The 15439-nt window shown below is 31.5% G+C and overlaps 1 protein-coding gene across 3 annotated transcripts in view; it reads right to left on the bottom strand.

The window, feature by feature from the left end:
* Nucleotides 1-2553, bottom strand: part of LOC123292326 (sodium/calcium exchanger 3) — a 29326-nt gene extending 26773 nt beyond the window's left edge. For 2 of the 3 annotated variants that reach the window (XM_044872949.1, XM_044872948.1), the window contains exon 1: nucleotides 753-2553. In XM_044872949.1, coding sequence (XP_044728884.1) covers nucleotides 753-2476 — 1724 coding nt within the window. In that variant the 5' untranslated portion in view covers nucleotides 2477-2553. The remainder of the gene's footprint in view (nucleotides 1-752) is intronic. The other variant, XM_044872947.1, reaches the window with a different exon arrangement.
* Nucleotides 2554-15439: the final 12886 nt, after the last annotated feature.

Here is a 15439-nt window from a genome sequence, read left to right on the forward strand (position 1 = left end):
TGGACCAATCAATAATGGACAGATTCCTCCCAATTGTTTTAAAATTCTTCAAATTTAATATTCAAAAAAACCCAGACTTTAAACCATAACAAAACAAGATTTGACTGAATTTAGAAAATAATTTCTGTTTTGATGAGAAATAAGTTTCTTCTATAATAGTCTGGTTAACAAGTTCAAATTGGTGAAGTATAGAAATAATAGTCTTAAAAATACGCGAAGTCGTTCGTTGGATTCGGAATGAATATATTGGCGAAAAATGAAATACATTTTTTTTCATCTTGAATTGTTTATAACTTTTGCAATTCTTTATGTGCTGAAAAATGCAAAAATACATTTTTCTTGACATCATTCCGAATCCAACGAACTATCACACGTATTTTTCCGATCATTTTTTCTATATTTCACCAATTTGAATTTATTTAGACTATTCGCCAATTTGAATTTATTTAGACCATTCGGAACTGATTCTGGTGCTATCTAGTGGTAGAAAATAGAAGCTGTCTATGATTGCAAGTCAAATTTATTCATGGTTATGATTGAATTGTTTATTTATATTTTGATAATGAGTGAAATACAAAAAATAAAAATTATTTAAACTCTGTGATGTGATTTATTTCTTATTTCTGTTTCTGAAATTTGACTTGTCGCATAGACAGCTTCTATTTTCTACCACTAGACAGCGTTAGAATCAGTTCCCATGGCGAATAACAAATCTTACAAATAATTTTAAAAAGAAATTCAATCATATTTACTCAGTTTCATTATTTTCAAACACAAGTTGACCATCTTGAACCGGTTCAAAATCTTTACCATTTTTCGCTGTACCATCTATCGTCCAAAACGGTAGAATAACACGTCCACGTGCGCCCGAATATCTTCGTACTTGCAATTCAAATTGTCCTACACTTTCAATAATTTCATAATCTTTATGAATAAAATTAAAAATCCCGGCATGATCATCATCTAGAATCATAACAGTGGCTAACATTGGTGAAGCTAATTCTACAATCCCACCAGCGTCTTGTTTATCATGGTGAACGTTTTTTAATCGGATATAAAAATGTTCATCCTGTTCGAAAACGTCATCGTCAATTACTTGTAATTGAATACGTTTTTCCGTTTCATTCCGATTGAAATGTAACGTTCCATGTTTTTTAATATAATCAGTTCCCGCTTCAGCAGTTCCATCTTCCGTTTGATATTCCACACTAAATTGTTGATCTAAATTCCCTGTACGTACAACACGTACGGTAAACTCTCCACAATTTTCCATGACCGTATAATGTCCTGGCTCAAAATATACTTTACTAACCGTTTTATTCGCTACATCCGATTCCAAAGTTTCCTCGATACAATCTTTTTGCTGTAATTCCGCTTTAATTTCACTTAAATCACTTTGTGCACGTTCGGAAATTTTCCGTAAAATATTCCCACCCGAACCCATCATTTTCCGTGTCGCTTGTATACGATAGAATGCACGTGATTTCGGTCCATTATTGAGTACAATCTCGTGTGCCATATATTCGAGTTGTTCCAGCTCGTAATGTGGATATTTTTTCCGTAAATCTTTTAATGTGTTAATGTATTCGTTGCGTGTTAGTTCGAAGTCATCATCGATAGGAGTTATTAAATCCTGTTGTGATTCAAGGCCATTTAATTCAATCGGTTGATCGGTAGGACCGTTTAAAGCTTCCACTTGAACAATAGTTCCTCGTTGATTCATACGAAAATCCTTATGTAAATATTTATAAATTAACAATCTTCGATCGGCAATATACGCTGTCAGCACTGTTGTCGGGAAGAATAAAAATGTAATAGCACCTTCCCAAACATCAACAACTCCGGGAGTAATCACCGCTAATATTAAATATAACCAAACGTAAGCGAAAACCGACCATGTTGCTGTGACAAAAAACACACGTAAATGTTTAATTTTACGAACTTCCCCATTTGGTATAACCAAAACACATATTGCAATTATAACAAATAAATTATATGCGGCTGAGCCAACAATTGTTGACGGACCTAATTCACCAGCTTGAAAATTTTTCGCATAAATTTCTATAATCGATAATAATATTTCTGGAGCACTTGAACCTAAGGCCATTAATGTTAAATTTGCCACTGTTTCATTCCAAACACGAACCACAATAATTTGTTCATCCTGCACCTCTTTTTTCGGATTACGTATTTTAATTTTTACTTCACGTTCTTGTGACGTAATCACTTCTATAGCGGCCATAAAACGATCGGAAATTATTGAAACACCAATAAATAAATATAATAAAACTAAAAAATATACACAGCCTCGTCCAACGACTTGAATCGTTTGTAAATTTTCATATGGCCTCCAACATGGTATTACTAAACCGTCGATACATTCTTTTCGCGCGACAATCGTATGATTACGGCTACAACTTATATGACTTACACATACTAAACTAATTATGGCTAATATTCGTAAAAATTTTGGCATTTTGGCAACAAAAATTAAATAAATTTTTTCCAATAATATTCTAACAGAGAAAATGATTTTTCCTACAATCGACTTCTGTATCGAGAATACTACAGAAAAAATTTTTCATCTTTCGATAAAAATTTGAAAAATCGTGAGCAAATTGTTATTATTTAAAAACTGCCCTAGCACAATAAAAAAAAATCAGCTGAGCGAACACATTTCGATGAATTTCGAGGTGTGTTTTTTTCACTTAATCTTAACAAATCCACACACAGTACAAAAATCGGAAAAATTTAAATTTAAAAAAAAAAAAGGTTTTTCACGCAGAAATGTAAATACGGCAAAAAAAAATTGAGCTATGAGTTTTTTTTTTTGTATTGTATACTGCCCTAACACAATAAAATCAGCTGTGTGAAAACATTTCGATGATTTTCGAGAAGGGATCGGGGTGTGTTTAATATCACTTGATGAATATATTTTGATGAACACAAAATCACACGCACTAGAAAAAAAAAAACTGGGAAATTTGAATCCAGATAAAATTAATTATTTTTTCACGCTACGATATGTTGAGATATTTTTTAAAAGCGGCCATAAAATATTTATCACATTTGTTGTATAAAAAAAAATAATAATATTTTTTTATTTTTTAAAATAACGCCCTTTTTTCACCATTGTTCTCTGATAAAACCTAACAACACTGACTATAGTATGGTAGTAACGTTGAATGTATAATGTATAATAAAGCGTCGAGACGCGCGTCGTCGCATAATCACAGAACTGTTGTTCCTATCACGTTTTTTTTTTCGGTGTATAACAAAAATATATACTTTTTTTTAGGTATGTGTTTAAAACCAGCCTAACAACAATGGTATATTATGTGAACAACAACATTTGGTATAACAAACAACCACACATATAACAACAATAACACAACAATGTGTGTGTGTGATAATATAACGCAACAATTGAATGAGATGCACACCGTACCGTATCGAATACGATCAAGAACTGAGTTAAATTACATTGTTAGATATATGTGTAATGTGTGTTGCATGCTCTGAAGACTAGCATAGTATTTTTCTATTGCTTAGAATTCTTGTATCGTTTTCTAGTATGAGACGCTTCTTCTACCATATATTGCATATTTAACTGTATTCGACGATTCGAGTTTATGTCATGATTCATGATGATTCGTAAATATATTACGTATTGATGTAATAAAAATATTATTAGATGCTAGCTAATACGCGGCCACTAGACCAAAAGCCCATTTGAACATTTTTCGGGTGAAATGATCCACCAGGAATCATGTTGAAATGATCCACCAGGAATCATGTTGGTGTCTCACCCCTGCTTCGTTGCTGGGTACTAACTCTGCATAAGTATTCGAAGCTAACTTCGTAAATATCGTAAAGAAATAAACACGTACTGCTTCGAAATTTGACGAGAGATCAAAAATTTTTTTTAACTTCCGGCACCGAAGCCACCTGATTTTCAAGTCGATCTATCGTGTACTTTTCAAGTTTTGCAACCATAAACATACGGAAGCTAAATTTTTATACAGTGTGTCGCATTTAAGATGAAGACACAGTAATTTTTCAAGCGAACTGAGGACGTAAAAAGTGAGTTCGTAAATGAGCAACATAGGTCAATTGGACAACATAGGTTATGGATACGTAGGGCCTATTTTGTAAACCGTTGAAGATAAACAAAAATTTTAATACACAAGTTATTCCTTAGAAAAAAATAAACAACTTTTGTTTAAAAATTAACTCAATGAATTGTTTCATATCACGTGTTATATATGAATTCGAGCAAGGCAAATTCTCTTATTTTTCTGACACGTGAATGAACTTAGAACTAAATGTCATCATAAATATTATAATAATATTTTTATACAGCCGGTACATTATAATATCAAAACAATCTACATACATTATTATATGTGTATTAGCATTAACCACATTCATATGCGTACTACGTTCCTACTATGCCATAATGTACTTGTATTCCTGTACTTACAGACCAGTCCACCAATTTGGAGACGAACTTTTTTGAGGCACACACTTTGCGATCATGGGGAGTGGGTTCCTAATTTTTTTTAGCATGCTTTTTGAAAAATTCTAAAAATTCTTATCCGTTCTCTAGTTATTAGCAATTGGAGTTTTGAAATTGGCAAGTTTACGGCGGGGTTGGGGGTTTAATAATAGTATAAGAAGGTAGCACTTTTTATGGACTCTATTTTTGATATTTTTTTAACTTTCCAGTATATTATAGGCATGGGCCAGCTACGAGGGAGGACGAATCGCCAAAAGCCTGTTGGGTGAAGGAAACTCGCTCGGTAACAGAGCCGAGGAGATCTTGAAACAAAACAGAGCTGATATTAGAGTCATCGTAGAGTTACTCACAGGGCATGATAACCTGAACAAGTTCCGACATCAGATTGGAAAAAGACAATCTCCCGCGTGTGACAGATGCGGATAAAATTCAGAAGAGACATCGATCCACTTTCTCTGTTACTGCCCGGCGGTCATACAGCAGCGAAGGAAATGGTTTGGTCCGGCCATAGTCGAACCAGAAGAAATTAGGGAACTCAGCGCTAGGCAAATCCTGGGTTTCAGTACATCAGTTGGTTATAATAGCCACTGAAAAGCGTATAGAGTACAAGGGTCTATTTGCCTAGGTGGATTTTTGTTTTTGATAACATTAAGAATCCATCCCTTATGGTTCCAAAGTGTATATACCTCAAAAATGCTAATCTCGTTTTTTGGCTGATTTGGGTGACTGGCCTATAATTGTGTGGCTGGCAGTACATATAACTTGATTTTAATAAATAGACATGCGATGTGAATGCGACACCATCATATGACCTTCATATATTTAACAACTATAAATAATGATAAGTCAATTAATTGTAATAACTATGATTTTAATTTGATCTCATTGTTTGATCATCATCTCTAATGTAGGAAGAGCATATACAATAACCTTTTAACTTACAGAGTGTCCTAAGACAAGTTAAAGGACAGGGTGTGCAAGATGATCATCACATATAAACACACTTTAGTTAATATTTGGAAGGCTCTAAGTCACTCTGATAAACTTCCATGGCTCTGTGAAAGACGAGTGAATTGTGAGTTACCATTTACATGAAATATTCTTATCAATATTCCTCAAGTTTTAAGCTTTATAATCATACCAAATTAAGAAATTTCTCAGTCATTTTGAAATTGTAAAAAATCGAAAAATTTTTTTAATCTCAAATTTCGATAAAACTCAATATATAAGGTGATTTTGACCCAAAAAGTTCAAAAATCGGGTGCATTTGTTGTGGATGTTTGACTAAAATCGATCCAAATACTAGGATATCTCAGAAACCCTACATCCAATCATTAAATTAACCCGATTTTCATACTTTTTGGATCAAAATTACCCCATCCACCGAGTTTCATCAAATTCGAACAAAAAAAATTTTTTTGCGTTTTTCTCGATTTTTTTAAAGGGGTACCCCTTAAAAAAATTGCAAAAAATCGAAAAATTTTTTTAATCTCCAATTTCGATAAAACTCAGTATATAAGGTAATTTTGACCCAAAAAGTTCAAAAATCGGGTGCATTTGTTGACTGGTCGAATAGTTTTTGAGATACGGACTAAAATCGATCCAAATACTACGATATCTCAGAAACTCTGCATCCAATTATTAAATTAACCCAATTTTCATACTTTTTGGATCAAAATCACTCCATCCACCAAGTTTCATCAAATTCAAAACAAAAATTTTTTTTGCGTTTTTCTCGATTTTTTCAATAATTGAAATAAAATGAAAAACCGATATATACTCATTCAAAAATAAACTCAATTTGAATATATAATTGCAATTTTTCTTTTAATCTTTCGGAAAGAGTTAACATATATATATGTAATTTTTATTCTTTTTATTATCTCGATAAATTTTTTTTTAAATCATATTTTCGAAAAAACGGATATAACATTTAAATAAATTCATGATCAGGTTCTGAAAATAATACTTTTCTTATTATTTTTTTCGTTGAAAATACCCAAATATCGTTTAAATTTTACTTTTAAAACAGATACTATATATATAAAATATATACTTATATATATACATTTAAATAACAAACATCATGAGACACGGAAATTGGTTTTTCTTTTTTCCATTTCTCTGAAATACCACAAAGAATGTGGGTGGCAACATATTTTTAGGGATTCATTTCCAAAATAGACAAGGCTACGAAAAAGTGCATGAAAAATTAGTCTCAATTTTTCTAAACAAAGCCAACCCAACCCAACCCAACCCAAAGTGTGATAAAAAACTATCAAAAATATTTAGAAAATCTTGTAGTTTATAATAATACCATAAAAATATAAGGTTGTCGATGATATAAAAACAAAATTTTAATTTAATTATGAGTTCATCGAAAATCCATCATTTGATGAACATAGACGACTATAGTTAGAGTATTGATGATTGAAGAGAGATATCTATATTATCAAATTTATAAGCATCACTTGCACACAATACATTATATATTTTTGTAGTTGCGTGGTATTGTAAAGCTAAATATAACACATTATTTGACTACAAAGCATGTATTTGGTTTATAAGTATGTACCGTACAATAAACCAAAACTATTTTACAATACTGTAGATTTACAATCACCTTAAATAATCGCTGTTCGTGACCTTTGAGGCCATCCTATCTCTAAATATGCATGCATGCAACTAATTGTAGTACTAATTTATCCAACTTCCACAACAATTAATAATTAATCGACATTGTAGGTATATACTATTTTGTTGGATTAGACTTGAATTGACTGAATAATTATCCTATAATTATCCTAATTTGTAGAACAATTATTGTAGGAACAACTTACTAGGAAAATAAATTTATTAAATATATATAGGAGAAGATTATTCCGTGTGGGTTTAATTGATTTTAATAAGCATATTTATGTTGACTTTGTTTTAATACGTTGCTTTGCAAATGTGGACTATTTTACATAAAGGGGAGACTATACAAGTTTGAATACTTCGCAGTAATACAAACGAGACACTTCTTGCCAAAAATACACAATAATTGCAGGCATATAACTTTAATATTCTTGATATTCTTGAAATTCTGCTTATAACTTAGAACATCCAGTAAAAACATTGACCCACATTTGAATTTGAACAAAATTTCAAACTAGTAATAAAGATATTACTGCGCATTTATAGGATATGTTCAAAATCAAATAAAAGTTTTCTATAAAATTTATTCGCAATAAATTTTAAGAATTAATAGCAGAGTTGATCGTAGTAAACTCACCTTGAAAATTCTAAAAATTACATCATAATTTCATATAGTTTTTACAATAGTTAAAAAACAAAGGTTTATTTAACTTTAAAATTGTTAATAACGAAGGTTTATAAAGCAATTTGCACAAAAAAAGCGAGGGTCTAATAAGTTTAAATTTGTCAATTGGTGACAGTTCAATGTATAATTTACACTTTAAAAAAATGAATTTACACTCGTTATTATTAAGTTTTCTAATAAAAAGCCGTAGAATAGTATAATTTAATGAAATACCATATAAAATGTAAGTAATTAATATCATACAGTATGTCAACAAATTTGACAAGCCCGTACTATGATGTCACGTCTGTATAAAAATTTGAATTTCCGTTTTAGAAATTTTTAAATTTCCTCACTGAATTTGTACATTTATTAGTTAATTTTAAGTAATTAAAAAGATATTAATTACTAAAATAATGGTTTAGTTGAAATGTCCAGTCATTAAAGCTACGAAAGAAAAATATTTGAACCAAATTTAAATTTCATGAATATTTGCTATTTAGAAGTGAATTAATTAATTCAAAAATAGTCCTGTGGGTGATTAGTATTTTTGGTATGCATTTTAACAAGGCCAGAAGGAAAGGATTTTTATAACGGATGGCGCTAATATTTGTAATTGCGTACAAATAATCCGCTTTTAGTTATCAGAAGAGAGGGCTTACTAAAGCCGACTTTTTAAACCAAAATAAATATAAGTATCATAAGTTATTTTCCCTATAACATGAAATAAAATTGTACTGAAATGAAGCGCATATGCTATACTGTATAGTGGAGGTAAGAGGCAGAAGCCAATGGAAATACGTCAGTGACGTTAAATCATCAAAAATACGAGTGTTTTGTACGTGACACGTATTTATAAAACATTCCACAGCCATATAGAGAGCCATCAGAAAACCAATAGATTTTATTTTAATGGAGGAATAAAAAAAAATGAAAAGAAACCAAATATAATCATCTATATTCTATGTATTTTAAGTATAGAAAAGAGAAGTTAGAAAACACTGACTAGCAATTTATATTCCAAGTACATTCATCGTCTTGAAACTATAGAAATGTAGTAAATATGAAGAACAAATAAAATAAAGAAATTTTATATTTTTAAGTATTTTTGAATAATTTTTTTTGTAAGGAGGTTGTAATCCAGTAACTTTATACGTAAGAACTTGCGTTAAATTCGATAGTTCCGTTTTTTTGCAGACTTGTCTTTGGTTAGGTTAGGTTAGGTTATATTGACTGTCCACAAAGGAAATACGTAGGCTATAGAGCCCATTGTGATAACATATATGTGTTTTACCACCTTTACCGCTGATAATTTCAGAGGCTGAGTGCATCTCCTTCATGCATATACCAAGCACTACACCAGCCCATCGCAACTATTAATTAAATTAATTTTGTTTCGACGGCGAGAATCGAACCCGCTACCCTAAGCATACCGCGGCGGGAATTGGATACGCCTTAACCAACTGAGCTAATAGGGTGACGACAGACTTGTCTATGATGCTGGCCCAATAAATAATCCAAGTTTGTGAACTCGAGTGCCAAACGCAGCTTTGTCAAAAATCGAAAAAACCGCGAAAGTTTTGGCTTTTTTCAGTTTATGGCAATAATAAAGACTAGTTTTTGATACTACTTTTTCAGGACGTTTTTAAAGTACACTAAATTTGCTGACTTGAACACTAGAATTTTGTCTGTAGATCCAATAGTTTCTGAGGTAACGCTTTTTAAAGTGCAAACACTGAAGGCGTGAACAAAGAGGCAAAGCTCTGCTTTCAATGAGGATTTTGAAAAGGCGATGCTAGAATACATGACATCCATCTGATGCTTTGCCCCTTCCGCATCTGTTGTAAAAAATTGCACGTTGGTTTGAGATCGTAGTGAGGATAATCAGAAAAAACTAGTTCTATTAAAAACTAGTTCTTTAGGATTATAATGGCCAAAATCTAAAAAAATCCGAAATTATCGCGGTTTTTTAGATTCTTGACAAAGTTGAATTCGGCATTCCAAGTCACAAACTTGAATTATTCAGTGAGACAACATCGTAAACAAGTCTGCAAAAAATCAGAATTAGCAGATTTGACCCAAAGTACCATCACCGCTTCACCTTTTTGGCGTCAAGGCTACTGGACTATTTAGGCTTTTAGTAAAAATTTGTTTTTTATTAGGAATATTTTTACACGAAGTATTTGTCTAAATTTGGGTTGTAGATATAAGAAGACGGTCGGTGGTGTATTCTAGTTCTACACGAAATTATAAATAACGAAGATCACTTTCAAAAAAAAACTGCGAAAAAAAACTGCGAATCCATCACAAAATAACTTAAACAAAAGTTGCAGATTTTGATGGGGAACATGTTTTAACATCAGATATGACCAAGCTCCCCGGGTTGCTTGAATAGTTAATTCAGATTCGAAAAGGCACTTAAATTAGAAAGTTGATCCTTATAAAAGCAATCAAATTTTTTATTCAAAGCATTTTTTTGCGAAAATCGTTGACTTTCGTTGGGAAAATAATATGTCAATATTGCATTTTAAAATGATTGCTGATTTGACTAAGCTGTTTTCTGCAAAATATATAAAAGGTATTAAAATGATTGAATACCTATTATTATTATTTAAATTTATTGATTTAATTGTTTGATAAAATATAATATATTGAATAAAATTTTATTAATATTATAGGTATATATTTTTAAAATAAATATATATTATATATTTTATTATAATAACCTTCTGTTCTTGTGTTCAAAAGGTATTTAAAAAAGTTTTAAAGCTTTTTATAAGTAGGATATAATAATACACATAGATTATATTTATATAGGCACCACTAGGAGCTTGTAATCATCGTATCGTCATTGAGTAAAATAATAATGTACAGAATGGATGGGAATAAATAATGTAGATAATATGAAAAATTAACAGTGTGTTAATATTATTCAGTACTAGCTGTGAACTACCCGCCTTGCTTTGCAACATCCCCACTTGCACCCCCCCTCCACATTTCCTTGCGTGGGATAACAGTTTTGTAATGTACACGTCATGCTCTTTTATTTGATACCCCACTTAGGTATATTTGTAAATATTCGATAATTCCTTCCCACTTTCTCGCTACACCTTTCTACCCTCCGAAGGTTAAAAGTAGATAAAAACAATAGATCTTTGAAGCTGGTTGTATATCGTGTCAATATTTGAGCTTAATCGATGCACAACTTTTTTAGTTTTTGAAGCATATCCCTTTCAACCCCTATTTCAACCCCTTACTCTACTATAATATGGATGTATTATACATAAAAACCTTCCTCTTGAATCACTCTATCTATTAAAAAAAATCCGTCGCGTAGTTTCAAAGATTTAAGCGTACAAAGGGACATAGGGACAGAAAAAGCGAGTTTGTTTTGTTGTCATAGCAAGACATAAACCTTAATGTAAGGTTTTTTCTGCATAGCTTTTCCTAATACACCATATACATACATATTTTATGTACAACAAAGTACTCCCGTTATGTATAGTTGATTTCGCTCAAGAAGGTTATTTTTTTCGTTATTTTACGTTTTTCGAGTGTGTAATATAGACAGTCCATCTTACTATAGACTCAGATTTTTCCAATATGCCTTATATTTTCATAATATTTTATATGTTTAGGCCCATGATGATGACTCATAGTATAAGAATCAGATTGTTGTAAAATATAATTATATCGTAGAAGTATATTATAATTAGTAATATTGTTGTTGTATAATGACATGGCATGTCATGTCATGTCATGTCATAGCATGCTATATAGGTATAGGTAATAAATATATGAGTGATATGACGTAACAAAATAAATACATATCTATTGCCATTTTAGATAAGAGAATAAATTTGCATTCGATAGGAAAAATTTTGACATGTGTAACTTACGCAAAAAATGAATAGGGTTTATGTAGAGATGCTCGCCAACGAACTCGATTCTGTGCCATGGACTTGACTTCTCTCCAGAATTTGCCTTCTTCAGTAATTTCTTGCTCCAGGGTTCTTCGCCAGGAATGACGAGGTCGGCCCACCTTTATTTTTCCTTGGAGGTTCCACTCAAGTGCTTCCTTGGCAATGCTGTTGTTTCGCCTGAGTGTGTGACCAATCCGACCATATTTGCGTTGCTTGATAGTGTGTCAGGAGTTTGGTGACAGGTGTCCAGCAGGTTTTCATTGGAAATCGTGTTGGGTCAATAAATGTTGAGGATGTGTCTGAGACTACTGTTGATTAAGACTTGCAGTTGTCTGGTGATGCTTTGCGAGACTTTCCAGGTTTGACATCCATACAAAAGAACACTTTTAACATTAGTCTCGAATATTTTCAATTTAGTGTGTCTTCTGAGTTGGTGTGATCTCCAGATGGGTCGAAGTTGCGCAAACGCTGTCTTGGCTTTTCTGATTCTTTGTTCTACATCTTCATCAGTGCCGCCGTTTTCAGAAACAATACTTCCGAGGTATTGGAACTGTCGTACTCGCTCTATGGGTTGTTTGTTAATGATAAGATCTTCGTTGTTGGCGTTGTTTATTTTCAACTCTTTGGTTTTTTTTCGTTGATTTTCAGTCCCATCTTGTTACCTTCTTCGACTAGATCGTTTATTTTGCCTTTAATGTCATTGATATTATGTGACATAATGCAAAGATTATCAGCATAATCAATAGCTTCTAGTCGTTCTGTCATCTTCCACCTGATACCTCTGCGTCTGTTTTCTTTGACCTTTTTCGCATCACTTTGTCAAGCACTATTAGGTATAGGAGGGGAGAAAGCAAGCAGCCCTGTTTTACACCAGTTTTGACGGGAAAGGGGTCGGCAAGTTTGTTTTGGTGTGTAACCTGACACTCATACCCCTCGTAAGTTTCCTTGATGATATTTACCAACTTTGTATATTATATTTATGTAAATAAATGGTCTTCCCAAAAAAACGTGTTTTTTACGCTCGCAACTGGATATAATCCCTCGTCTTGTCTAATTCTAACCAACTAACATACTTACCTACTGCGTTATATACTCTAGTATTGATATAGTTTTTTTTTTTTTTTTTGTAAGGATTAGATAATAATTTGTATGGTTTCATATAATTGAACAAATATGCTGATTGTATTCAATTTGTTTCACCACTTCTACATTCACACTGCTTTCAGCCTGTTGTGTCCTTACTGTGCTTACTCCTACGCAATACGCTTCACAATCCCAAACAAAACGTTTATGTAACTCTCAACACAAAATCCTTAAATTTCAAGGATATTCATTTGTTCATTTCACGCAAATTTCGAATGTTTGTGATTAAATTCACGTTTTAAATTGGAAATTAGATGAAAAATTTACAAATTTTTTTAGTATCTTTATCTTGCGTAGTTTTTAAGGTATTGTAACCCTGAAAATGAACGATAAATGAAATGAAACAGCATTTAATAAAAAAAAAGTCTTCCTTATCAAGAATGAAGGATGAAAAATACGTAAAACCAGATCATGGTGATTATTTAGATAAAAATTAACAAAAAAGGGGTGGTTTTCAAGTCAACGCATATATTTTTTAACCTCTGAATCCAAAAAAAGGGTGTCAATCTTGGTGTCTGTCTGTCGGTGGCATCGTAGTGCCTAAACGCATGAACCGATTTTGCTTTTTTTGTTTCGTTAGAAAGGTAATTTAATGGAGAGTATTCTCAGCTCTGTTTCAAGTGCGAGTTTAGGATTACATACCCAGAACAACTAAAAAATAGTCGATAATACTCAAAATCGGTTCAGTTTGCAGAAGGCTCTAAGGAACATGGTAATTTAATAGAGAGTGTTCTTGGATATGTTTCAAGTACGAGATTAAAGTTCCGTCCTCCAAAAAAAATGTCGTGGATTCTTAAATTTCGTAAACGGTTGTTTTTAATGTATAACCACACATAACATTTTACAGAGAAGTTCAATTTTGATAATTCTTTATTATTAGATATACCTCGAAGTTTTACCCATATAAATTTGGAAAATTCTTATCCAAAAGGTGGGAAAACAAGCGTGATTTATTGTTCACTCACAGATTTAATGCTGAGCTATATGTATTACAAAAACTCACTAAAAACTAAAAGTATAAAATAAAAATTGTTTGCAAAAAATAGAACCGACGCAAGATGCAATGCGGTAACTTCGGTAGCCTTGAAACAAACTTCATAAGGCCTTCTATGATTGTTTCAAGGCCATACCTGTATTTCATTAATAGATTTTGTCTTAGCGCCGTGAAAATAGCACTCCCAAATGCTAATTTTTATAAAACTCTGATTGGATTCGTTTGTCCATCGTTTGTCTACCCTACGTTCTACGAAAGTTATGATACAATTAATAATTATGACATCAGCACCTCCAGATGCTAATTTTCCTAAAATAAGGATAGCATTCGTTTGACAACGATTTGTCCACATTTGTTCACCCTTCAATTTTAAATTTTAAAGAAATTTAAATAGCCCTCAACACCCAAAAACGCGAATTTTAACAAAATGCAAATTCCTTTATTTTTGCAACGCGTTGTCCACGTTTTTTCACCCAATCACTGTGTGCAGCCTATCCTTCAATATTTAAATTTTTTCAAAGGTATTTAATTTTTTATTGGTAAGGTATTTAATAAAAAAACTTTTAACAAAAAGAAAATCGACTTCAAAAGAAAATCTTTTCCAAAACAAATTAATATGCACTAAAAAGTAAAATAATAACGATAATATAATGAAGTTATAATTATTGCTATTTTTGGAGTCGGTGTCAGCCAAGGAAACAACTCTGAAAGAACAGTTTGCTACATTAGCTTGGCTGATACCGACTCCAAAAATAACAATAATTTTAACTGCATTATATTATCGTTATTTTTTACTTTTTAGTGCATATATATTAATTTGTTTTGGAAAAGATTTTCTTTTGAAGTCGATTTTCTTTCTGTTAAAAGTTTTTTTATTTTGTGATTTTTAGTGAATCTGAAGTACACTAACTAATTTTTCACTAAAAAAGAATCATCGAAATCGGTTGACGTGATATTGAGTTATTCGTCCTCTTGTCGTGCATAATGAATGCAAATTTAAGACTTTTATGGTTTTCTCATGGTTTATTGGTAAGGTATTTAATATAATGAGTCAAATTATTTATGTGTGTCTATAAAAGGTAAATAAATAAATAATAAATATCAAAATATAGATTTACTTATTCGCAAATTTTTTAAATTATTAATTTCTTAAAATATATAAATGATAAAATAAATATTTTCTACAATTTATTAGTAACCTATTGTATAGTTTTCTTTTGAAGATTAATGTGTCACCAAGAAATTTACTAAAATGAAACGAAAAATCCGTTCCTAGTTTAGGTTGAATGTCCTTCATAGTCAAGTTCATAAAAACATGCACTTGTATATATGTACACTGTGTGTCACAAAAAATGCAAGTATTTACCATTCAAAGTGTTTAACATTTTATGTGAATTACATGTAAGTTATAGAATGCAGATTAATTGGATTATAAAACAAGTGAAAACAAACAATTGACTGAGTTAATTGTTGAAATACCATGCATAGTCAGTGTTGATTTCTTTATCACATTACACATACAAACATGTAACACATACATAACTGATAATCAAGTATAG

This window comes from Chrysoperla carnea, chromosome 2 (genome assembly GCF_905475395.1).
Source record: "Chrysoperla carnea chromosome 2, inChrCarn1.1, whole genome shotgun sequence".
In the NCBI taxonomy this organism is placed as follows: domain Eukaryota; kingdom Metazoa; phylum Arthropoda; class Insecta; order Neuroptera; family Chrysopidae; genus Chrysoperla; species Chrysoperla carnea.